Source organism: Papio anubis, chromosome 10, assembly GCF_008728515.1.
Source record: "Papio anubis isolate 15944 chromosome 10, Panubis1.0, whole genome shotgun sequence".
Classification (NCBI taxonomy): Eukaryota; Metazoa; Chordata; class Mammalia; order Primates; family Cercopithecidae; genus Papio; species Papio anubis.
The window spans coordinates 35,702,368-35,729,918 of record NC_044985.1 but is presented as its reverse complement, the minus strand read 5'-3'; the positions used below and the strand labels follow the sequence as shown (position 1 = coordinate 35,729,918).

Here is a 27,551-nt window from a genome sequence, read left to right as displayed (position 1 = left end):
TTGCGTATTAGATAGTAGACAATCAGATATGACCTAGTGTTGTTAGGGCACCAAGGATGGTTGGTATATGGAAGTCCACTTACCTGCTCTGTCCTCTTGGGGTACCTAGTACCTAGCGACATTTCACCTGGTTCACGTATGATCACCTGAAGGGATTCTTTTATTTAGAACTTAATAAAGACAGTAAAATACTTGGTAAAAATGACTAAAGCTATACTGTGAAGTTAAAACCAAACGATTAAGCATAGTTCCTCTACTTAATGTGTACAGCAGGCTACAAAGATTCTGCAAGAATGCTGAGTACTAACTAGTAGTCCCTTGTCTTTGGGAGTTGGTAGCATATTTGCCCTGGGGAAGTTATATAAGGGAAGTATCTCTGAGTGCCCTTTATTCCAGGGACCTTCCTTCTACAGTACTGGATTGTTCACTGATCCGGTACTGTTTTATCTCTCAGGCCACCTCTGCTGGAATGTTTCTTCCTCATCTAAGACCATTTTCTTCAAGAGCAGAGAGTTCTTGGTCTTTGTGTCTGCATTTTCCCCTAAACTCTCCGTTGAAGTACTGAGTGTGAATTTCTTGAACTCATCTCTCTTGTTCCACACTAGCCAGTGCATAGGTGCATGGAACACCAGCTGGATAGATATCTCCTCTCTCCTCCACTTCAACCTGCAGAATGCTACCTGTTGTCCTCAGGGCTGCCCTCTTCTGCACTGTGGGTCTCTCTGAGCTTTGCTGTGCAGCATTGAAGGAGTTTGATCAATATTGGTGAGAGAAGAAGAGCTTTCAGGGTGAGTCTGGGAGGAAAAAATTTTCCCACTGAATGGACATCCTGCCTGCCTCTTGTGTTTTACTCTGAACCCTTTACCTGTGTCCTCAGGCCCTTCCCTTCATCTGGACTTGGATTTCACTCTATGCACATCATCACTCCCAGCCGTAGACAGTATAGGTCTATGCTACTCAAACATTTGTTGATTTATTTCAAATCCAGTCATTTGGATAATATATGCATATGGTTTGTGAATTTATCTATAATGATGCAGCATGAGAATGATAACAAAAAATCTATTTTTAATAAATTCACCTTAGTTTTAAAATGGGAATTATTCCTTTTAAAGCATGCATTTCATAGAAAAGCAAAGTTAATGAGAAAATAGAATTTTAAAAAATAGCTAAGTAAAAGGAATAGCTGCCTTATTTTCCTCATTGAAACAACAAAAGGGCATCCTTTGGCCAGAGAGCTCATATTCAGCTTTTGGGAGGGAGTAGAGTATTTTGTCTCTGAGAGGTGACTTTTCACACCTGTTTAGGATTCTTAAAGTTTGTGGTGGGTTGGCTTGTTTTGTTGAGAGTGCCGGTCTTGAATTTTGGGATGTGGGTAGGCTAGCAGAGGTTGTGACAGTGCTCTGTGATGGGTGACCATCTCTAGTCCTGGCCGTCTTGAAGTGGGTACTTGGTCATAAAGAGGAGGGGCAACCCACAGCTGTCCCAGCTGATGTGAGTTCAGAGCCACGCAGCCCAGAGGAGACAGCAGGTCAGGAGTGTCAGCCTCATATGCAAAGGACAGCAGTCTTATTCATGCTGCTGTCTGACCAAGAAAACCAGATCTGACTGTCTTCTTGTTATTCCCAAACAAGGTGGTGCCTCTGAGTAAACACGCTTCTTGCAGGCAGAAGAAATATGGAGGAATACAACCAACATGATTCCTATATTTCATTTTAGTCAATACCTTTAATTGTCCCAAAGTTCTTACTAGAGCATTTAATTCCTACTCACTTTAATTAATTAAGTTTTATATCTCTATCCCTTTTTTAAGAGAGGGATTACAACAGCAAATTGGCCTCACCCGAGAAACAAAGGGCCGGGACAATTCCACATACTGAAGTGTTCTCGCCAACCTGCATTGAGGGATTCCTTGGCTGAGTGCTTGCACGTTCTGAGTGCATAATCTTCACGGCAGCTCCATGAGTTAGGTTATTATCTCATCTTCAGAAAGGAAACTGAGCCCAGAAAGAATAAGTATTGTGCTTGAAAGCAAATGTCTAGTAAGGAGCAGTCCTAGAATTCCAGCCCAGGTAGTCAAGCTTCATGGCACCACTCAGAACTGCTTATTGTATGCCAGCTCTCATGTGAGTAACCACCTCCTCTCCTTATATTCCCTAATGAAGAATAAAGGTGATGATCAGAATAAATTAACTTACGGCTTCTCTGCCAAACTTATTTAAATCAAGGTTTCCTCATCTCTTTACTTTTGTTTCTATTTGTTTGGTCCAAAAAAGTTTCCAACAAATTGATGAGCAGACGTGGCTTTCCTCTTTGACCACTTTGGATCTACTGATGAGCTAATTCACTGGAGGAAGGGAAGAGAAAATCCAAGGTTTGGTAGTCACTTCCTTAGTAACAGTTGATTGTGTGTGTTTTGATGTCAATTCAAATGACCGATTCTATCACCAAGCACTTAAAGACCTAATTCCTGGCACTAGGCTGACATCTTTAACAACAGACCTCAGAGGAATCTTAGAGACCATCCAAGAGATGTTCTTGCCTGAAATGCAAGTCTCAGCTTCTCCAGTGGATGATGGGCCAGTGACTTCTGGGCCATGTGGCCTGACTTCTCTTCTAAGACCTCAAAAGAGCTTTGGAGAGAAATCAAGATAATGTGCTGGAGAGAGCCTGGCATTCTCAGTAATTTTTAGTTCAATCTAAATGCAGAGACAGAAAGATGCTGTTTTTAGTGCCTTCAGCCTCAGTGATCTGCTCATCCAACAGTGCCTACCAACACTTCTACTGGACATGATTATTAGTTAATTAGCAAGGGCTTTAGAGCCAGTCAGACCAGGGTTCGCCACACTTTACCAGCTGCATGACCTTGGGCATCTTACTTAGTGTCTCTAAGCCTTGTTTACTTCAGTGCGGATAATGAAGTCTACCTCTTAAGTTTTTATTGTGACTAAATTAGATAACATCAGTAAAGTGCTGTTTTATTCCAATCAAAGCCCTATTTCCTAGTTCCAAAGGTTAAATTTCAGAATAAGTTCTTTTCCTCTGCCATAATGAGCTCTAACACACAGAACACGGAATTAGCAGATAGGAATCAAAAAAACAAGCCTTGCTTTCATCTCCTGCCCTCTGAACTGATTGGAGAGGAAGGGCATTACCCCAGGAAAGAGTATGGGCCTATACCACTCCAAACTCCAAATGGAGTTGGTCCATGCTGGCGGGAGGGGTGGGTATCGTGTGGTCACCATCAAGACCACAAAAGTCAAAGGAGGAAAGCGGTGCTGTAAGGAGTAGCACAGCCTAGGGCGCATGTCTTGTGACAATAAGCTCCTTCTGTGGAGGAAGTTAGGGGTAGGCGTAGCTCTTACCTAGAGCCCTGGGTGTTTGCTGGTGAGGCAGCGTGTGCACAAGGGGCCCGCCATACCTTCAGAAACTCCCAACAATTCGTCATCTTCTAATTCAAAAACAGCATTTGTACCTAAACTTAAATTACTGCACAGGTGATATCACCTAGAACACTACAGGCTTCACACATTTAGGAGACTGGTGACCAAAGAGAAAAACTCATACTAATATAGCCTCTGTTGGGGCTCCTGGGCCTCTCACAGGAAATATTCTTTTTGAAAGAACACAGTTGGCTGGGTGTGGTGTCTCACCCCTGAAATTCCAGCATTTTGGGAGGCCGAGGCAGGCAGATCACCTGAAGTCAGGAGTTCGAGACCAGCCCGGCCAATATGGTAAAATCCCATCTCTACAAAAAATCCAAAAAATTAGCTGGATATCATGGCATGTGCCTGTAATTCCAGCTACTGGGGAGGCTGAGGCAGAAGAATTGCTTGAACCCAGGAGGCGGACGTTGCATGTGAGCTGAGATTACGCCGTTTGCACTCCTGCCTGGATGACAAGAGCGAAACTCCATCTCAAAAAAAAAAAAAGGTACACCGTTAATAAAAGTACTTAACACTAATTATGGGACATACTAAGTGCTCAATAAATAATAATGGTTATTGTTTTTGATAGTGATTATTAATATTTAATGTCACCTATCAAAATAATTATTTTAGGGTTAATGCAGGCAATCTTAAGCTGTATAACTTTGTAAAAATATGCATATTTTTACATATTTATGTACAAATGTATATAGGTATATAGAGACATATAATTTTTTTTTTTTTTTGAGATTGAGTCTGCCGTGTCACCCAGGCTTGAGTGCAGTGGTGCAATCTTGGCTCACTGCAACCTCCGCCTCCTGGGTTCATGCCATTCTCCTGCCTCAGTCTCCCAAGTAGCTGGGACTACAGGCGCCCGCCACCATTCCCAGCTAATTTTTTGTATTTTTAGTAGAGACGGGGTTTCACCATGTTAGCCAGGATGGTCTCGATCTCCTGACCTTGTGATCTGCCGCCTTGGCCTCCGAAAATGCTGGGATTACAGGTGTGAGCCACCATGCCTGGCCCATGCCCAGCTAATTTTTTATATTTTTAGTAGAGACGCGGTTTCACCGTGTTAACCAGAATGGTCTTGATCTCCTGACCTCATAATTCACCTGCTTTGGCCTCCCAAAGTGCTGAGATTACAGGCATGAGCCACTGCACCTGGCCAATGTTTTTGTTTTTAAAAATTCTGAAGGTAAAAGTTGAAACTATATGGCAGGGTTTAAAGTGAACTGTAAGTCTGTTTCCTTCCTCTAATATATTTAGGTATATTGATGCATAATAGAGTCTTAGTAAATTTAACACAATTTCAAATAACATACTAGATTATTTTACAATGTGATCTTCTGACTTAACAATTTCACATTTTATTAGTTGGAGGTCTGTGTCATACTCCTGGGCTCAAGAAATTCTCTTTTTTCAGCCTCCAGAGTAGCAGAGACTATAGGCGTGTGCCATGGTGCCTGGCTACATGCTCTTCTATTTTACAAATGAGCCATACTTTTTAAAAACACGTCTTCTGTGGATAACATGTGTCTGTTTTTATACCAAGACCATGTTGTTTTAGGTACTATAGCTTTGTAGTATATTTTGAAGTCAGGTTATGTGATGCCTCCAGCTTTGTTCATTTTGCTCGGATTTGTGTGTGTATATGTGTGTGGCTATTTGAGGTCTGGTTCCATATGAATTTTAGATTTTTGTTTTCTATTTCTTTGAAGAATGTTATTGGTATTTTGATAGTGAAGAATCTGGAGATTGCTTTGGGTAATATGGTCATTTTAATAATATTAATGTTTTTGATCCATGAACATGGGATGTCTTTCCATTTGTGTTTTCTTCTATTTCTTTCATCAGGGTTTTGTAGCTTTTGTTGTAAGGGTCTTTCACCTCCTTAGTTAAATGTATTCATAGATATTTTATTATTATTATCTTATAACTATTGTAAATGGGATTGCTTTCTTTATTCCTTTTTCAGCTAGTCTATTATTGGTGTATAGAAACAATACTGATTTTCGTATGTTTATTTTGTATCCTGCAACATTACTGAATTTATCAATTCTAAGAGTTTTTTGGTGGAGTCTTTAGGTTTCTATATATTTAAGATCATGTCATCCGTAAAGAGGAACAATTTGACTTCTTATTTCCATCTGGATGCCTTTTTTTTTTTTTTTTTTTTTTTTAAGACGGAGTCTCACTCTGTCGCCCAGCCTGGAGTGCAGTGGCCGGATCTCGGCTCACTGCAAGCTCCGCCTCCCGGGTTTACGCCATTCTCCTGCCTCAGTCTCCCGAGTAGCTGGGACTACAGACGCTCGCCACCTCGCCCGGCTATTTTTTTGTATTTTTTTTACTAGAGACGGGGTTTCACCGGGTTAGCCAGGATGGTCTCGATCTCCTGACCTCGTGATCCGCCCATCTCGGCCTCCCAAAGTGCTGGGATTACAGGCTTGAGCCACCGCGCCCGGCCTGGATGCCTTTTATTTCTTTCTCTTACGTGATTGCTCTGGCTAAAACTTTCAGTGTATGTTGAATAACAGTAGCGAAAGTGGGCATCTTTGTTCCAGTTCTTAGAGGATTCAGCATGATGTTAGATGTGGGTTTGTCATACATGGACTTTATTACATTGATATATGTTCCTTTTATCCCTAATTTGTTGAGAATTTTTATCATGAATGGGTGTTGACTTTTGTCAAATGAGTTTTCTGCATCTGTTGAGATGATCTATGGTTTTTGTCTTTCAGTCTGTTGATGCAATGTGTCACATTTATTGACTGGCATATGTTGAATCATCCTTGCATCCCTGGGATAAATCCCACTTGATAAATCCCACGTGATGTTTTTGATATGTTGAATTCCATTTGCTAGTATTTTGTGGAGATTTTAAAATTATTTTTATCTTTTTTAGAGACAGAGTTTTGATCTGTTGCCCAAGCTGGAGTGCAGTGGCATGATCATAGCTCATTACAGCCTTGAACTCCTAAGCTCAGGTAATTCTCCTGCCTCAGCCTCCCTAAGTGCTGGGATTGCAGGCATGCACCACCACACTTGGTCTTGTTGAGGATTGTTGTGTCTTATTCATCAAAGATATTGGCATTGACCCTTCGTTTTCTTTTTTTGCCTTGTCCTTTTTTCTATTTTTATTCCTTTCTCGTATTAATGAGTGAAGAGATAGGTTGTTCATCTTTTTCTTATTAACTTGTTAGAGCTCTTTGGATATGAAGGATATTAAACCCGAGTCACTTATGTGACAATGTTTTCTTTTTGTCATTTTCATTTTGACTATTTTATTATTTTTCCCAGACAGATGTTTTAAAATTTTTACGTAAAATTTTTATCAATCTTTTCTTTTCACGGCTTCTGAACTTTTTGGCATGCTATTTTAAAACTTTAGCATAGTTTCTGCTACTGGTAGTGGGTGTGTGTTTATATACATATATATGTATATTTTAATATATATGTGTTTATATATAATATTGCCTTTAAATACCTTCATCTACAATTTATTTTTATATAACATATAAGACTGATTGTGATGGCTCATGCCTGTAATCTCAGCACTTTGGGAGGCTCAATTGGGTAGAGTGCTTGAGGTCAGGAGTTCGAGACCAGCCTGATCAGCATGACAAAACGCCATCTTTATGAAAAATACAAAAATTAGCTGGGCATGGTGGCACATGCTTACAGTCCCAGCTACTAAGGAGCTGAGGCACGAGAATTGCTTGAGCCTAGGGGGCAGATGTTGCAGTGAGCCAAGATCATACCTCTGCACTCTAGCCTGGGCAACAGAACAAGACTCTGTCTCAAAAAAAAAAAAAAAAAAGATATAAAATAGGGATCTATTTTTTTTCTCCAGTTGGCTAGCTCAGTTTCCCAACACTATTAATTGGATGATCATTCTTTTCCCATTGATTTACAGTTTCCTATATCATACATTAATCTCCCATACAGAGCAGTCAGTTTGTGGTCTCCTTGTAATTTCATTGATCTGCGCCAGTACCAAACATGTTTAACTTTTGTAGTTTTGTATATTTTCATATCTATTAAAAAGGCTAATTATCTTTTATTCTTCTTTTAACATTTTTTTCTAAACAGTTTCTGGATTTTAATATTTCCAGTCAAGTTGCGTATCATTCTGTCAAGTTAAAATTGATTTTATTCTTCACTGGTCTTTCCTGTGTGATTTCCAGCAACCCCTGGAGGCAGGAAGAATGTACGCCCTTTGGGTGAAGTCTGGGCAGTATTGGGGTCTCCATTTAAGGTTCTCACCTTCCCCCTGAAGCCATCTCATTGATTTTTTCATTCAGCAAATAGTTTGGAGCTCCTATGAAGCTTTGTGCTAGGAACTCTGAGGACCACAAAACTGATAAGACATGAGTCCTGCCTGAAATGAAGTAGAGGCTTTACTGTGGTTTCCATTGTGTCTTCAGCGACCTCTTGGGGAAGCCCTTCTGTTTTTGATGGCATACCTGGATTCAGTTAGCCGTGCATACACATTCCCTTAATGGGAAACTTTAGCCAGTTTTTTAAAAAAAATCATTCGAAAGAGTTATTTAAAGATGTTTTTTCATCACACGGTTCCTGGGGCTACAGAAATGACATGGGCAAGACTCGAGTCCTTTTCCCTACTTTCTTCCTGTCTTCTAAACCAAGCTACATTATTCTTTTTTATCTGACAGAAGGAAGTCTTTTCTTTTTTTTAAAGACAGAAGTGATTGCCTAAAGCTACTTTTAGGGGAAACATATATACTGTTGTCGTATCTCAGAGAGATCTGACTCTCAAGAAAACAGACCGCAATGTAAAAATAGTGTTGGGTGTGCTGCTTTGTAAACCACTCTGGGGGCCACGTGAGAAGAAAGCGTCTCTCAGTCAATCACTTTTCCAGAAGTCACAGAAGTCTGTGTTTTCAAGCAACGATCAGCGCCTCATCAGCAGGCAGCACTGCTTCTACCAGCAGCATATTCAGGATTTCCTGAACAAATACTGCGATTTCCTTTTTAACGTCTCTGCTGAAACTAGATTAGTGCAGTTTGAGCAGCCACCCTGGAATGAAGCCCTTGTGCCAGGGCTAACGCTGCCAAGTGCAAGTGCCAGGATCAGCCAGCGGGAGCCACCCTGTCGTATACCTGTGTCATGTAGGTTGATCAGAAGCTCTCATGAAGTTTTGACTAGGCAGAGTGGGTCTCTAGAGCAGCTGCTCAGTGTCGCATGATGTTATTCTGTGACCTGTATATAGTAAAGCTTGGTTGCTGGAGGCCACCTTCTCCCAGTAGGTGATCACTTTCCCTTTCCCAGAAGGAAAGTGAGCTCCACAATCTCACTGTCCCTACTGTTAAAATAAAGTTCTTGTTGGATGCAAAAATGATCGTTGGTGTTTTCAACTTCTGTTACTCCTTAGTCTCACAGAAGGGTTTTGATGTATTGCTAATTGTGCTTATTGATATAGCACTTCTTACATACCTGTAAAATATTACATGCTGATTATCACAGCAGTTTTTGCCCAAAAGCATCCATATCAAGTAATCTTTATTTTTTGTTCTTTCCCCAGTGTATATGTTAAACTACATGAAATTACAACTGCAATGTTTGCAATTTCATGATTCAACCTAATATAAAAGGAATCTACCCTCTTGCTACCACCATTACCTTTGGTTTAACTTGCAAATCTGCTTGTAGCTCACATCTCAGTTTCTCCTTTCTCAGAAGTGCCTAAATGGCCATGGCTGGTACTTTGAACTATACTGTATATTTATATATAATTATAACTTAATTACAAGAAATAATCTGTAAATAAGTGGTGTGAACATAATCCGAGGCATTATCATTTTAGAGAAAAAGAAAACTCTCAGTAGTACCTTAGAATCACCTACCAAGAACTAAAATGCTAAAGAAAAATTTTGTGATTAGAGTAGAAACTCAAAGAAATTCACAAACCAAAACCTTGGTAGCCTACAGATACGTGAATGCAGAAATAGTAAACATGTCTTTTGAAAAGCAGTCTGCCATTCACTTCCCATGATCTCAGATTGGCATTTTTAAATTTACATCTGTCATTGTAAATTTCTGATGTTTGATTAATATTAACAAAATACTGAAGAACGTTGTTTTGTTTTACTGAAGGCGACTAAAATGTTTGATGTTAGACCATTTAGGCTGTGGCTGGTACTACTGGGAGAAGGTGGCCTCCAGCAACCAAGCTTTACTATATGCAGGTCACAGAATAATATCATGGGACACTGAGCAGCTGCTCTAGAGACCCACCCGGCCTAGTCAAAACTTCATGAGAGCTTCATGAGAGCTCTCCTTTCCATCTCTATCTGGGCCTTTTTGTCACCTCTCTCCTTGTGCTTGAGGAGTCAATTAAAATTCTTCTGCTGTTATCTCCATTCATGGGTCTCCTCAGACTAGCAATTAAAAGAAACCTGTCTGAAATCAGGGCAATTACAGCCAAAACTCGCCAGCACAACGGGGAGGGTAAGATTGGCCAACTTTTATAAATTAATACTACTTCCTGTTAAATCAATTCTGTAAAATAGTTGTAATGGAACCCATTAATTTGTATTCCATTTATGAGATTATTCAGATAAAGCCTGTGCTTTGGTTTGAACTATACTGTATATGTATAATTATAATTTAATTACAAGAAATAATCTGTAAATAAGTGGTGTGAACATAATCCGAGGCATTATCATTTTAGAGAAAAAGAAAACTGTAAATGGTACCTTAGAATCACCTACCAAGAACTAAAATGCTGAAGAAAAATTTTGTGATTAGAGTAGAAACTCAAAGAAATTCACAAACCAAAACCTTGGTAGCCTACAGATACCATGTGAATGCAGAAATAGTGAACATGTCTTTTGAAAAGCAGTCTGCCGTTCACTTCCCATGATCTCAGATTGGCATTTTTAAATTTACATCTACCATTGTAAATTAGTGAGATTCTTGTGTTTGATTAATATTAACAAAATACTGAGGAAGATTGTTTTGTTTTACTGAAGGTGACTAAAATGTTTGATGTTTTAACGTAAGTTTTTGCACCAGATTTTATAGGGCAAATTTTAAAAAAATGAGTCTACCACACCCTAGGTCCCCCAGTAGTGATCTATGAGAGTGTGTGGAATGGGAGGATGTTCGTGTTGCCTGTCTGAGCCTCAGAGGCCTCATCCGTACAGCGTGGATAATCATAACTTACTTCTTAGGGTTGATGAGATAATAATATCTATAAGTTAGTGAGGGATGAGCAAACATTCATCCTCTTCCGCTTCCTTTTAACAGCCTTCTATGAATGTGCTCCTTTGCTACCCTTGACTGCTCTTTGAAACTTCCCATGATCTCAGATTGGCATTTTTAAATTTACATCTATCATTGTAAATTAGTGAGATTCTTGTGTTTGATTAATATTAACAAAATACTGAGGAACCTTAGTCAGATTAATAGCTGGGGCTGAACTTTAGGTCTTCCATCCAATAAGAGTGAGCTGCTGTGATTGTTAAGCAGAACTCGTCTTATTTTTTTCAACCAACATTTTTGAAAACCTATTTATGAGAATCCACACAAGGTACCTTAAAGAAAAGTTGTCATCTCGGAGATACGATTTCAAGAGATTCTCACTCCACCAACGTACTGAGAATGTATACTTATCCAGTGCTCTGGATTTAGGCATTGAAGACTGTAATTAAAAAGCAAAACAAAACAAAACAAAAAACTCATGTTATGAGGGTGAAGTTGCTAACAATTAGCATCACACCAAGTAAATACAACCTTGGTCAATTAGCCACCTGAGAACAACTTAAAATCATGGAACAAAGAAAAGAGAGATTCTGATGGGAGTGACTGTGTCTTTCTTTGTACAAACTCGAGGTCCTGCCATGCCAGGCAGTGTAGGGCCTACGTACTTGGAGATACAGCCTGGACCCTGCTAGGCTGGGTGCCCTAGCAAAGAGCTCTGGACATGTTTGATAAAGGGGGTGAAGGAAAAGAAAGCGTATTTGCAAGAAAGGGAGGGGCCGGCCTGTCAAGATAAAGATAGCCTAATGGCAACCTTGTAGGTGAGGTATATTCACTCATCTACCCAGGGAAATCTGGGAAAGTCACCAAGAATGGGCTGTGTTCCTTCTGCAATGTGGAAAAATGCACTGTCAAGTCATTACAAACTTAGCAGAGAAAAACAGGCACAAACTCATTGGGAGTGATATATTTCTCTGAACGTTCCATGATCACTTAGTCAATTTAATGCACCTTATTTATTTATTTATTTATTTATTTATTTTGAGACAGAGTCTCGCTCTGTTGTCTAGGCTGGAGTGCAGTGGCATGATCTCGGCTCACTGCAACCTCCTTCTCCCAGATTCAAACAATTCTCCTGTCTCAGCCTCCCAAAGAGCTGGGATTACAGGCGTGTACCACCACACCCAGCTTATTTTTGTATTTTTGTAGAGACAGGGTTTCACATCATTGGCCAGGCTGGTCTTGAACTCCTGACCTCAGGTGATCCACCTGGCTTGGCCTCCCAAAGTGCTGGGATTACAGGCATGAGCCACCGCACCTGGCCCAGTGCAACTCTTAAAATGCCAGATTTACATCAAGATTAGCATTCGTTTATCTGATCCAGAAGGGAAACTGACATTTTGAATGTCTACTACCACACAGCCCAATATGGTAGCCACTAGCTACAGGTAGAATTTAAATTTAAATTAATTAAAAGGCAATAACACTTTAAAATTCTAAAAATTAAATTAAAAATTCAGCATATTAGTCTCTCTAGTCACATTTCAAGGGCTCAATAACCACACATGGCTTGTGGCTGCCATAGTAGACAGCGTCCATGTCCATCATTGCAGTAAAAGTTCCGTTGGACAGCAGTGGTTTAGTAGCATCAGCATTACGCTTACGCACTATGTTGTACATGTATTATCTTATTGATTCTCAAATCAATCCCAAAGAAGGACTTCATTCTCATTTTGCAGATGAGGCAAGAATCCCCAGGAAAATGAGCAGTTCTCTCTCATGTAGTGGCCACTCTAGTATCCGACCGATGGTCAGCATTCAGTGAATGGAGAGCTAAGCTAGGTTGTGAGAGACTGGGATTGTGGGGCTAGGAGGCCCAGCACTTCCAACAGTGGCAAGATTCTGTTCCAGTATGATTGCATTTTATTTTATTTATTTATTTATTTGAGGCAGAGTCTTGTTTTGCCTTTCAGGCAGAGTGCTTTGGCATGATCATGGCTCACTGGAGCCTCAACCTCGTAGGCTCAAGTAATCCTCCCACCTCACCCTCCCAAGTAATGGGACTACAGGTGCACACTACCATGCCTGACTAATTTTGTTTTAAATTTATTTTTTGTAGATATGGGGCCTTACTATGTTACCTAGGCTGGTCTCAAACTCCTGGGCTCAAGCAGTTCTCCTGCCTCAGCCTCCCAAAGTGCTGGGATTTTAGGCATGAGCTACCATGCCCGGCCTGGTTGCATTTTAAAATTAAACCTTTGTAGACCCTTGCTTCTCCTTGCTGTAATGTAATGATTTGCCTAAATACTAAAATTACTCATAAAAAGAGAAAGTCTATTTCCGTTTTAAAAGGACAAGATAAGTAAGTAGATGCCTCATCCTGAGCTGGGAATGGAGAATAGCTGCAAATAGGCACAAGGTTTCTTTTGAGGGGTTAGAAATGTTCTATTAGATTGTGATATAAATTGTCTTCTGTAAATTTATTAAAAATCATTGAATTGTACACTAAAAATGTGTGAATTTTATGTATATGTAAGTTATACTTCAATAAAGCTATTTTTAAACAAAGAACAAGATATAAATCCTAAAACTCTAGGGCAGCCAAAAATTTAATGTGAAAAAGCTGCCAAACCTTTAATTAGTGGGTCAAAGTTTAATTGCTGGTATTTTCCAAATTTCCCCCATGATGTTGAAAAAGAAATGATGTTTCATCTGAAACCAAACACCAGGAAACTCTACAAGGTGTGCATTATTATCTACATTTTCTAACAGGGGAAATTAGGACTCAGAAGGTTAAATAACTTGCTTAAGATTCACAGCCAACTAGAACTGGTGACAGCGTCAAACCCAATACTGTCTGGCTCCAACAGCCATGGCTGCTGTCCTGTTGATATCATGCACCCTCTCTCTGTGAATGAGAAGAAGCCCTTGCATTGTTTCACTTAAGATCATCTTGCTTCTCTCAGAAGACCACAGCTAGCTGATTTTCCAGTGTTACTATCTGCATTTTGCCTTTTGTACTTGAGAAGATTCCCTAAAGGGAAAAAAGACTAGACCAAAATATCTTTCTTTTTTTTTTTTTTTTTTGAGACAGGGTCTGGCTCTGTCACCCAGGCTGGAGTGCAGTGGCGTGATCTTGGCTCACTGCAATATGACTTTATCACTACATGGTATGACTTGCAGAGGTGTCTGCATAAGAGCTTTTGAAGGACTAGTCACTGTCATGTTTCTTGCACGTGGGTTAACAGCCCAGTTTTAGATCACTTGATACATTGGGTAGCTTGCTCCTACCTGTTTTATGAAACAGAATGCTAGAAAATTATAAGCTGATGGGGCTTCCATCAGGTCTTTCCAGCTTTGGCCAGGCCTAGTAACATTTATGTCTTCAGTTGTGTTCTCTTAGCATCTAACATTCTTTCTTTCTTGCCATCTCTCTGTCTTTTCGATCATTAACTATTTAACCAGATATCTGGGTGATGCCTCTTCAACCTGTCCTGGTCATACTAAGCCTCGCATGGCCACCTGCCCTTCCTGGATACTTCCAGGGGTCAGGCCCAGGCAGTTTCCTTCTAGCCTCTCTAGCTCACTTGCTCTTCCCTCTGTGCCTTTGTAAACAACACAGATCCTTTCCTTTATCTTTTCCTTCCTTTTTTTCTGGGATATGTTCATACTCCCTTTCAACTAGTTGAAGCAAAATAAACCAAACCAAACCAAAAATAAATAAAAACAAGAAACCAAGCCGGTACCAAGCCCGCAGAACACGTCTGTGGGCCAAATTTGGACTCTTGAATGTTGGACTTTTGCTTTTTCATATACAAAGCAATGGAGATGACATTAAAAAAAAAAAAAAAGTAAATGTTGTGATGATGTAACACTGATTATGAAAATGGATATCACAGTGCTTTGTTTTTCCCTCTACCAATATCCTTAGAAACAGGGAGTAAACAGAAACTTCTGCTTCTACATATTTGGCCATAGTAGAGTTTATTAGATTTGAGACTCTTACAATGTCGTTCACATTTCAACATAAAGTTCATTTGTAGGAGTCCCTGAGTCACTTCTTGTGTACTCAGAGATAATTAAATGCCAGGATTGGAAAAGTTGTTAAGGTAGTTTCAGGAAATCAGCTGTCTTCTAGTGGCAGTAGTGGAGTATGTATTCAGCTGCTTGACTCACTACCCCAGCAGGCAGCTTGCTTTTTTTGTGAACTGTAGGCACTAACCATCCCCAGAACATGTTTTCAAAACTAGGCAAGTGCCTTCTTACTGACTTATATACCATAGTCTGACTTGATACTCCCAATGTCTTCACAGCAGCCAGTCCAGCTCCCTTAGGATGGTCCACCACATATCACATTTCCAGCAAAGCATTGCCTAGGACTAACTCCAAACTGTTTCCTTCGGTATTTTAGAAACACTGGGTCAGGCACAGTGGTTCACGCCTATAATCCCAGCACTTTGGGAGGCCAAGGCAGGAGGATCGCCTGAGCCTAGGAATTTGAGACCAGCCTGGGCAACATGACAAGGCCCCATCTCTACAAAAAAAAAAAAAAAAAAAAAGAAGAAGAAAAATAAAAATTGAAATATTGTTTTTTTTTTCCTCTTCTTCTGGATTTTATGCAGGTGTACCTAAATTCAGACAAAAGATGTGTTCTGAGAGAACTCTCTGGTTTAAAGGACTTCAAGATAGCTCTCTTTTTAGGCAATGAATATGTCTATGAAACAGTCACCCTGCGCTGATTCGTTTTGTAGGTCCAAAATTTTTCCCTAGTAGATTTGCACGGAGGAATTTCATTATAATTCAGTTAACAAATACATTTCCTCTATAAAGTGCACTTTCAGAAGCACTACATAAAGTACATGGATTTGGACACATTGCGATTATCAGGTTTATAGGACATTTTCTATGCAGTAAATACAGTAAGAAAAATGGCTACATTTCAAGATGGGTTATTGTGTATATATAATCATTGAGAAATTAATGCTTTTTGTTTTCATCAATGTGAAAATGTCAGCACTAGGAAACGAGGATGAAAAAGTTGATTTATTGTGTGCCTATTATGTGCCAGGTCCTGGAGTAGGTATTTTAATGTCAAATGCAGCTCAGTGTGGGATGTGAATCTGCTGGCTCTAAGGCTGAACTACCTGCGTTTGAATCTCAGCCTTCCCACTGCTGTGAGGATTCAGTGAGAAAGAGTGTCCAAAGTATCTAGCCCATGCTGGTGTGATAGCAAGAACTCAGTAAGTAGGCAGTGTCCCTCTTTAATAGACAGGGAGACTGTCTCAGAGTGGCCCAGTAACTTCTATAATGTTTTCTGCAGTACGTTGCAGAGGCAAAATTTGGAACCAGGGCTTGACTGGGTACTCTGATAAAACCGCTAGCCAGGAGTTCTTGTTCTAGGCTGCTGGGAAAATCTATGCTACCTTCGCTAGAATCATGGCCTCTACTGAGAGACAAAGTTGCTCTTAAAGCCAGCAAATTCACAAATAAACATTTCTACATGTAGAAAAACTTTCAAAGGGCCAGATTCAGCAGTCAACTATTTCTTAAAGCTCTTCTTCCCCCCAGTGGACAGCAAATTCTCAGCTATATGGATAGGTCTATGTTTTTCAAAACCTGTGCATGATTTATGAAACATATCAAATACACCAGTCCTCCCAATACCTCTGCTGTGTAAATGTTACCATCTATGCAAATATCAACTTCTAATGCCAGCTTAAGGAAACTGTAAGGATGATGTTCCTGTAGCAGCCATAAGACAAACCTCCGGGGTTTTTTGTTGGGGGGAGGCATGGAGGGGGTGGTTGACTTTTTAACTTGGCCACATCAGTCAGACTGGATTTCAGTGCTTTTTTTTTTTTTTTTTTTTTTTTTGAGGTGGAATCTTGCTCTGTCACCCAGTCTGGAGTGCAATGGCGCTGGCTCGGCTCACTGCAGCCTCTGCCTCACTCCTGCCTCAGCCTCCCAAGTATCTGGGATTACAGGCGCCCGCCACCACGCCTGGCTAATTTTTGTATTTTTAGTAGAGACAGGGTTTCACTATGTTAGCCAGGCTGGTTTCAAACTCCTGACCTTGTGATCCGCCCACTTTGGCCTCCCAAAGTGCTGGGATTACAGGCGTGAGCCACCGCGCCCAGCCTTCAGTGCTATTTAAATATCTCTTCTAGTGTGGGCTTCAACTGAGAACATCCCTGTTTTCGTCCTCAAGGTTGTTTTTCCACTCAGTGTTCTTGTTGACCACGTCTGGGCTGCGGCAGGACAATGACTGAAGTTTTAGTAGTGAAAGAGTTCAATAGTGTTGACACTGAAACTGGAAAATCATTTTACTAATGTAGGATGATGCTTTACTATATTGAAATCTTAGACAAATAGATGACCCATAGCCCCAATACAGGTAGGATTTATCTTTTGTAATAAGCTGAGTCTCTTTTTCCTTTAGATGTATATGTAAAAGAGAAGATGGATGAAAACTAACGTTTCACAAGTGATATGGGCTTAATATAGCACAAAAACAAGAAGAATTGGTGCTGAGTATCACATAATTTTTATTGCAGTTTACTTCCTAGCACTTAATCTAGTCAAAATATTTTTCTTCACAACATTGCTACTTTCCGAATAACTCAGACGCTTAACTATATTCTGTCATCTAAATTTATATCTGCAATAAGGCATGGAGTGTGTGCATCAAATTTTAGGCAAATGAAAAGAACTCGCCCCAGGATACTGTTATGGATGTGACAATTTAAGAAGCTACACATCATCTCAAACTATTCTGTTTTCTTTGCCAGGGTTCAGCGGATTCCTACACAAGCAGGCCGTCTGACTCCGATGTCTCTTTGGAAGAGGACCGGGAAGCAATTCGACAGGAGAGAGAACAGCAAGCAGCTATCCAGCTTGAGAGAGCAAAGGTGACTCTCTTTCTCTCTCTTTAGCTCACAAGTGGGTCGCTGCTCAGTGGCTACCAGCTGCTCTTCCCCTACCTCACACATTTCTGGAATAATCATTTCGTGATTATTCTAATAAGCCTCCAGATTGGGAAGCTCTCTGATCCCTTCACCTCTAGTTGAGGTTAGTAACATCTCCAAAGGGGCATTTCCTCAGAACCTTCACCTTTTTGTATTTGGTTTAGTGGTGAATTATTGGTTATCTTCCAACTTAGCAATATCAAGCCTCCCATGCCCAGTGTTGGCAGAGAGCCCACCAGGTACCAGCTCGCCCTGTCTATTCCTGGTCCCTCCTCGTCCATTACCTCAGCCTTTATTATAGGCCACACGTGTGCTGTTGCTCTGTGGATCGCCCTGTTTGTTCCTCTACTCTTCTCTCTCGCTTTCAGTGTCCCACCTCAAGTTCAGTGTGAAGTTCAGGACTTTGAACAACTCTGAAAAGTGCAGCGAAGACGAGCAATAAAGGCCATTGCCAAAATAGACCTTCAGATATTCCACAAGGAGAGGCCTCCATAGAAATCGCTGCATCCACAGGAAGCAGCAAGGAAACACTTGCACAGTTGAAAGTTAGAACCAGAACAGTCACTAGGGATCTCCCATTCTGCGTGCTTCCAACTTCGTTTTGTTTGTTTTCTGATTTTTTGAAGCACAGACCCCTTTTGTCCATTGACATTTTATGCACAATAGCAAAATACAAGACAAGGTCATGGCCAGTCTGTCCTCTTTGCCCTCCATGACAGACTCCTAAGGTATATTGATTTAGTCTTTCTGATTTTTAGAAGAAGAAAAAACAGAAGCCCAAATAAAGTGAATTCCTTCCCTTTTCTATTTTTATTGTAAAATCTTTAGAGGTAAGACGCTGTGCGTGGTGGCTCACACCTGTAATTCTAGCTACTTGGGAGGCTAAGGTGGGAGGATCACGTACCCAGGAAATAAAGGCTTCAGTGAGCTGAGATCATACCATTGCACTCCAGCCTGGGCAACAGAGCAAAACCCTACCAAAAAAAAAAAAAAAAAGAAAAAAGAAAAGAAAAAAGAGGGGCCAGGTGCAGTGGCTCATGCCTGTAATCCCAGCACTTTGGGAGGCCGAGGCAGTCAGATCACAAGGTCAGAAGTTATAGACCAGCCTGACCAACATGGTGAAACCCTACCTCTACTAAATACACAATAAAATTAGCCGGGCCTGGTGGCGTGTCCCTGTAATCCCAGCTACTCAGGAGGCTGAGGCAAGAGAATCTCTTGAACCCAGGAGGCGGAGGTTGCAGTGAGCTGAGGAGTGCAAAGATCACGCCATTGCACTTCAGCCTGGGTGACGACGAGACTCTGTCTCAAAAAAAAAAAAAAAAGAAAGAAAGTAAAAAAAAAAGAGGTGGGAGGAGAACAATGCAGTCAAATTAGGTGTCTTCATTTGCCTCAACACCTGTGATGTTTGTGCTCTCTTGGTGGAAGGGGCTTTTCTTGCAGTACATGTGAAGGGACATCAGTGAGGTTCTAGCCTCAACTGCTGTTCCCCAGTCAGATTCCCAGCATGAATACATAAGCTGGTAACAAAGCAGCTCAGAATATCAGGAATCTTGTGTCTCACTGTGGCTAATTTTTGTTATAAAATTTTCTTTCAGAATCTGTTTTGTGGCCATTGTGGTCACCCAAATGTGGGTGGCAGCACCGTTTGCTTAGGTTGGTGGTTTACTTGTCCCCACAGGGCTGTGCCAGCCTGAGAGCACTTTGCTGAGAGGCATTTGTGTAAAAAGAGTTTCAAAACCAGCTGTGTTAGCTAGAGAGAAGATGATCTGTGAAGAGCCCTGCCCATCAGCTTTGAGACTGACTAACCCTTCTTTTCCCTGGAAGGACCAGATAGTCTGTTGTATAGAATTCCACAGGTTTTCAAATCTGGACTATTTCAAAAATACTATTTTATCCTCTTCCCACTTTTTTTTTTTCTTTTTAAAAAGCCCTAGCACACGCTTCCTGTATTCCAAGGTAAGAAGGTATTGGTTATCATTTAAAATAAGCACAGATTTTAAGATTAGAGAAGAGACTGTCCTTCTCCCCTGCCTTTGTCTATCCCTCTTAATACTTTAGAGCACATTTTAAAATTTGGAATATTGGGAAGTATTGCAGGAGAGGAAAAATGATTAGGCTGATAGGACCGAATCGTTTTCAGAGTCGTCTCTGCAGGTTTCTTGATATTGCCTGAGAATGTAAAACTCATTTGAGATCCCTCTTTGGAAAGTTATTTCTCTTACTACCTGGTACGATCAGAGTTTCAATATTTAAAATGCTCCTCTGTCCTCCCTTCCTCATTCCTTATTCCATGGTTCTGTCCCTAGTCCAAACCTGTAGCATTTGCCGTGAAGACAAATGTGAGCTACTGCGGCGCCTTGGACGAGGATGTGCCTGTTCCAAGCACGGCTATCTCCTTTGATGCTAAGGACTTTCTACACATTAAAGAGGTAAATGTAGAACATACTGTATCCCTTCACCTGCCAAAAAGCTGAAGCTAGGAATCAGCTCTGAGCCAGACTAGCCAGAGAGGAGACCCGAGGAGCTGCCAGTGCGGTACCTCATTTAATTTGCTGAGTCTTCCAAATCTAGTCATTTTCATCAAGATTGAGAAGTCTGAGATCATTGCTTGCATTATCACACACTTACAAAGTTAAATCACAGTCAACCCTAAAATTATAGCATGGATTTCCGACAGACCTCTATGGTCCTCTGGACACCTTAAATCCCCTTCTGTGACTGCAGAGCCATAAATGTATGGATCCAGTTTAGGAAAATGTAAGTTTGGTGGCATGGCAGCTACCCAGAAGGGACTATTTACAGACGATGTTGTAATTATAGACACGTAAACTATAGTCCTGTGCACCTTGACCATGGAACCAACACTAGAGTGTATAATCATTCAAAGAAAGATTTACAGCTAAGAAAAGGGCAGAGGACTCTGGGAAGCAGAAAGGCAAAAGGGTAAAGTGTTTGAGTAGCCAAGAAGGGTGGATCCAAGACCCCTAGTGGAGGGACAGACCTTTGATAGAAAGAAGAATGCTAATTCATTGTGACAATCAGGGAAAAGATGAGTGCAGGCACAGACACTTCAGGGCCTTGGTAATAAGAAACTGAGGACCCATCAACTTCAACCATGGCCTCTACTTTCTTGATGGTACACGGGGTGAGGATGTCTACATTTGTCTAGAAGACAAGAACTCTTGACCTGAAACATGTGCCCTGGCATCTGAATGGTTAAGTTGATTATGTCTCACCATTCCCATCAAAAATGCCCAAACCATATTCATTAATTGCTAACACCCACTGTGTCCAAGGAGAAGCAGCCCTTGAAAAGGTAAGAGACGTTCTTACATGTCACGTGCACTCACTCACACCAACATTCCAACCTTGTATTTTATTGCTTTCCTGCATTTTATCAATGCCTCAATTTGTCCTGGCTGCTGTTTGAGCTATGTGCTTGTTGATCAGTGATTTTCTCTTCAGTCTGGCAGTTTGATATGTGGCATTGAGCTGATAATCCTATGTGGACCAGAACCGCCTGTTTTTATGTCTTGAAATTATCAGATAAGAAAATATCTTTGAAAGAGAAAGTGCTAATCATTTTAGGGAAATCCAAATAGAGAAGGGTTGGAACAACACCTAGGTGACCTTTGTAGAGAGCTGGCACAAGCTCCCAGAACATCAACACAAATGAACACATTTCTATAATCAAGTTATAGCCTTTCCTCTCATCCATCACTTAGAAGGCTATCTATTATGCACCATGTTAAGTACTTTCTCAGTAACAAATAAAAGCTTAAATGCAGAGAAAAGCTACAACTATGCTTGTCATGTAAGTCAAATGATGATCAAATTAAGCTCTTGAATTTACATAGTGACTTTCTCCCTAGTAACTCAAAAAACTTGAATTCACCCTGAGTCAAATTCTCACTGTGCTTTGGCTGTTTCCTAGAACTAAGTTAAAACTTTTTGGGAAGTTGCATTAACCGTTTCAGCAAGCCCTTTAAAGTCACTTGGGTGCCATTTAACAAATGAGTGTTCCAGTGGGCTAACTTCATTTCAGGAAATAACTTAAGCCCTAGGAAACTATGACTCATGGTCTGCTTTGTCCTCAACACAGTAAAATTTAAATTCCAGACCTATGCACCTAAGATTCTAAAAGGGTCCCTTTGCCCTTTATTAATTCCAAAATAAACAGACCTATTATTTTAGGCCTGTTATACTAAAATAAAAGACAGGAAAACACCTAAGACCTAGATTGTTCAAGGTTTTATATCACGTCAATTCACATTTCTTTTCTTTCTTTTTTAATTTTTTTGGAGACAGGGTCTTGCTCTGTTTTCGTTGGAGTGCAATGATGCAATCACAGCTCACTGCAGTCTTGAACTCCTGGGCTCAAGTGATCCTCCCACCTCAGCCTCAGCCTCCCAAGTAGCTAGGACTACAGGTGCACTACTACACCCAGCTAATTGTGTAGTGTAGTATAGTGCACTACACTAGCTAATTGTGTAGTACACTAGGTAATTAGTAGTACACTACTACACTAGCTAATAGTGTAGTACACTACACTAGCTAATTGCATAGCTAGCTAATAGTGTAGTACACTACACTAGCTAATTGTGTAGTACACTAGGACTACAGGCACACTACTACACCCAGCTAATTGTGTGTGTGTGTGTCTGTGTGTGTGTAGATGGGGTCTTGCTATGTTGCCCTGACTGACCACAAACTCCTAGCCTCAACTGATCCTTCTACCTCAGCCTTTGAAAATGCTGGGATTACAGGAATGTGCCACCATGCCCAGCCCTCAATTTACATTTATTTCAATGCAGTATACTATATGCCACTCATATAATATGCATGGAGAAGCTGTGTGCCTAACAAAGGCCAAATTCTTACCAGACCACATTTCTCATGAGTGTAAAGCTGTTACTCAGAATAACTTAAAGTTTACCCAGAACTTCATGCTATGAAAATGCAATGAAACCTTCCATTCCTCCTTCATAATGTATCAGAATCACATATATACACACACACATATATATATTTCACTTTTCTATGAGCTCAGCAAAACAAACTACATATCATTGTTACATTTTGAAAAAAATATATGTGTTTATAAATATATATGTTTTGGGTCAAAGTAGGAGAGAATTGTCTTGCCCAACACTGATAAAAACAGTAAAGGAAGTTTTTAGAATCATCTCCGGAGAGTTTAAACAATAGAGCTGATACCTATTTTGTAGAAGTGACCTAGCAGAAACCTTTCCTTGAGGCAGGGAGCTTGAACTAAATTGCTTTCTGCTCTATAATTCAGCAAATGTATAGTTAGAAATGCAATTTTACTGATCCACCAAATAAGCCCACATTGACAGACTCTCACCCCACACTGGTTGAAGCCTTTGCATAGACTTGGGTCTTGAGTTTACATGTTATGGAACTTAACTTAAATGGAAATTCTGGAGTTCCCCTTGGGCTTCAGAGCGTTTGGAAATTACTTGCAAAATTTCACATACAAATATGTAATATGCTCAGACTTTGTAAGAGTAGGCATCTTTTTCTTCAAGTAGTAAGTTGGACATTAATTTGCAAATCTATATTTGAAAGATCATGACTCTTCCCCGGTGAGATTACACTACAGATAGTATCATGGAGTTTTTACCTGAAAGCTTTTGACAAATTATGGACTATTAAATGTATTTCATATCAGACATATCTGTCTTGCCTTCCAGAGTCCCAATTACATTGGTGCATATTTATCCTTGTGAAATATGTTCTTTAAGAATTAGTTAATAATAAATAAAATAATAAAATAATAAAATAAATTAAAGTATAATAATAATAATAAATAAATAAATAAATAAAGAATTGGTTAGAGCTTCTTGACAAAGACCCAAAGAATCCAAAGGTTAGGACCAGACATTAGTCCAGGGGTTCACAAACTATAGCCCACAGGTCCAGTCTGACCCACTGCCTTTTTTGTAAAGAAAAGTTTTATTGAAACAGAGCCATGCTCACTTGTTGATGTTTGCCTGTGGCTGCTTTCACACAAGGACAGCATCAACTGATTGTAACAGAGACCACATGGTCGGCAGAGCCTAAAATATTTACTACTTGGCCCTTTACAGAAAAAGTTTGCAGAACCCTGCTTTAGTCTATGAATCTACCTCAGATATATAGAGAGATATATATACACACACACACATATATATACACACACAATATAGTTTATATAAAATATAGTACAGGTATATATACACACATATATACATATACAATATAGTTTATATAAAACAGTATAGATATATAGACATATGCACATATACATATACAATATAGTTTATATAAAATAAAGTATAGTATACTATGAGAGTATAGTTTATATAAATATGGTATATAGTATGGTGTATACAATATAGTATACACATACATATAAAATATAATTTATATAAAATATAGTATACATATACATATAAAATATAGTTTATATAAAATATAGTATAATATCATATCGTATAAATAGCATTTTATTATTCTTGTCCCCTAAGATTCATAAACAACGTGAAGATTAGTGAATTACTATTGATAGCAATTTTATTTCTGAATTCCAGAAATATAACAATGATTGGTGGATAGGAAGGCTGGTGAAAGAGGGCTGTGAAATTGGCTTCATTCCAAGTCCACTCAGATTGGAGAACATACGGATTCAGCAAGAACAAAAAAGAGGACGTTTTCACGGAGGGTACGTTCCCATCTTTTCTATGCACTTTTTTTTTTGGTCAGAAAATTGGGTGATATTTTCAAGAGTGTATGCTGTCAAAGTAGAAGATACTTTGCTGTGTGCAAGGTGTTTTGAAATTGACACAGAAGAGTTTCAGATAGTTCTCTACCTTCTGTGCATGCTGAAGCCTAACACCACTGGAGACCATATGAATTCCATGGCAAAGACTGTTTTCTGTGGCCTCAGCAAGCCCTCCTTGGAACCCAGGCTTTCCTCTAGGAGAGTCACTTCGGGCATTCTTTCTCCACACAGTGAGTGGGAGCTGACCTGAACCAGCATTATGGCTCCTCTTGGTTCACTTACAGACTCTCCCTTAAGCGGGCACATAATGTGATGGTACGTGCAGGTCCCGGCACTGACAGTACCTTCTCCACCCCAGGCTTTTTGTGGCATCTCTTTTCCCCTGGTATTTGGGTGAAGACAGCTTCAGGTGAAACAACCTTTATAGTGAACCACTCAAGTAGCCATGTAGATCTCAGAGTGCAGGTATTTAAAGGCCCCAGGAACACAAGCACAGCTTGAGAGAAGAGAAACCAATTCATCCTGAGTCTGCATGTACCGTGTCGCAGCCTGCACTGAAGCCTTGATTTCATATGTGTTACAATTTTTTGAAAGCTCTAAAATAGAAGCAGCTCTTTCTCTTGACCCTCAACCTCTGTTTTCTGTTGAACGCTTTTCTATTTCAAAAAACTCCTGTGTTCTTTGGGCGCCCACTTTTGTCATAATGAGAACTGCTCCAACAGTAATAGGAGATCACAAAAGTATAGTTACCCCACTTTTAATTATCGATCTTTTTTAGCATATAACTTGCCAATACTATTATTAATATTAATCCCTCTTGTCTCTTGTATTAGTCTATTCTCACACTTCTTTTTTTTTTTTTTCTTAGACAGAGTCTTGCTCTGTCACCTAGGCTGGAGAGCAGTGGCGCAATTTTGGCTCACTTCAACCTCTGCCTCCCAGGTTCAAGCAATTCTCCTGACTCAGCCTCCTGAGTAGCTGGGGTTACCAGTGCGCACCATGCCTGGCTAATTTTTGTATTTTTGGTAGAGGTGGGGTTTCACCATGTTGGTCAGGCTGGTCTCGAACTCTTGACCTTGTGATTTGCCTGCCTCGGCCTCCCAAAGTGTTGGGATTACAGGTGTGAGCCACCGCACCCGGCCTGTTCTCACACTTCTATAAAACTGGATAACTTATGAAGAAAAGAGCTTTAATTGTCACGGTTCTGTAGACTGTACAGGAAGCATGGCAGCATCTGCTTCTGGGGAGGTCTTAGGGAGCTTTTACTGGTAGCAGAAGGCAAAGCAGGAGCAGGTGTCTTACATGACTGGAGCAGGAGGAAGAGACAGGGAGGTGCCACACACTTTTAAACAATCAGATCTCACTGTAACTCACTCACTGTCCCAGGAACAGCACCAGGAGATGGCGCCAAACCATTCATGAGGGACTGCCCCCATGGTCCAATCACCTCTCACCAGGCCCCACCTCCAACACTGGGGATTACATCTCAACATGAGATTTCCTGCGGACACAGATCCAAACCATATCATCCCTTTTTTTCTAAACTGTTTGTCTTCCATGCTTCTTTTTAGACACATGGGGAGCATGTTTTCCTGTCTTGGGGTCTTTGCATTTGCTGTTTTTTCTTACTGGAACCTTTCTCTTCACACTTTCACCAGGCCACTCCATCTGCTGTATATCTTTGTTAGATGTCACCCTTTCAGTGACCCCTTTCCTGCCAACTGTATTTAAAATTGTACTCACTCCCCTTCCCTGTAAGTCCCATCCTTTCCCTGACTTAGTTTTCTCTGTTACACTTATTACTCTCAGAAATATTATATGTTTACCTATTTATCTTGTTTGGTACAAGCTGAGCATCCATAATCTGAAAAGCTGAACTCCAGAATGCTCCAAAATTCAAAACTTTTTGAGGACTGACATGATGCTCGAAGGAGATGCTCATCGGAGCATTTTAGATTTCAGACATTTGGATTAGGGATGTTCAGCTAGTAAGTATATAGTGCGAATTTCCAAAATCTGAAAACAATGGAAATCCAAAACATTTCTGCTCCCAAGCATTTTGGATAAGGGATATTCAACCTGTACTGATATGTCCTACTAGTATATGACTCAATAAGGGAAAGGATTTTGTCTCCCCAATGCCACTGTTATATTTTTACTTTCTAAAACAGGGATGTACAATCAATATTTGTTGTATAAAATAACTGAATTATTATCATTTTAAGAGTTTTATTATTATTTGTTAATTATTACAGTTATGGGCCAAATAACATTTTTGTCAAAGATGATCACACATATGGTGGTGGTCCCATAAGATTATAATACCGTATTTTTATTGTATCTTTTCTAGGTTTAGATACACAAATACTAACCACTGTGTTAGAGTCATCTACAGTGTTCAGTATAGTAACATCCTATACAGGTTTGTAGCCCAGGAGCAATGGAGTACGCTGTACCATCTAGGTGTGTGTAAGACGCTCTACAGTGCTCACACAGCAACGAAATTGCCTAGTGACACATTCCTCAGAGGATATCCCCATTGTTAAGCCTCTCATAACAGTATATAATTTTTTTTTTTTTTTCCTGAGACAGAGTCTTGCTGTGTCACCCAGGCTGGAGTGCAGTGGCACAATATCGCCTCACTGCAACCTCCGCCTCCCAGGTTCAAGCAATTCTCATGCCTCAGCCTCTGGAATAGCTGGCATTACAGGTGCCTGCCACCATGCCTGGCTCAGTTTTGCATTTTTAGTAGAGATGGGGGTTTCACCATGTTGGCCAGGCTGATCTGGAACTTCCGACCTCAGGTGATCCGCCCACCTCAGGTGATCCGCCCACCTTGGTCTCCCAAAGTGGGCTGGGATTACAGCTGTGAGCCACCGCCCCCGGCTGACTATATATACTTTGAAACTAAAAACTTACCTCGTGGCAGTCACAAATAGTAAAGCCAAGAGCTCACAGACATGATTTTGTTTGATCTTTATACCAACCATGTGAGGTGTAGCATCTCCTTCTATAGGTGGGGAACCTAAGGCTCAAAGACATTATGATGTGCCACAGTCCCACAACTAGTAAGTGGCAGAGCTAAGAGGAGAGAGAGATTTTTCTGACTATAGGGACCATACTCTTAAGGACTAAAAGAGAAGGGC

General features: G+C 40.4%; 1 protein-coding gene across 7 annotated transcripts in view; it reads left to right on the top strand.

Annotated features, from left to right (window-relative positions):
- CACNB4 (calcium voltage-gated channel auxiliary subunit beta 4) overlaps window positions 1-27,551 on the top strand; it is a 266,924-nt gene that overhangs the window by 199,133 nt on the left and 40,240 nt on the right. For all 7 annotated transcript variants that reach the window (XM_003907474.5, XM_003907475.4, XM_003907476.5 and 4 more), the window contains 3 exons: window positions 17,442-17,561; window positions 19,928-20,050; window positions 24,215-24,345. In XM_003907474.5, coding sequence (XP_003907523.1) covers window positions 17,442-17,561; window positions 19,928-20,050; window positions 24,215-24,345 — 374 coding nt within the window. The remainder of the gene's footprint in view (window positions 1-17,441; window positions 17,562-19,927; window positions 20,051-24,214; window positions 24,346-27,551) is intronic.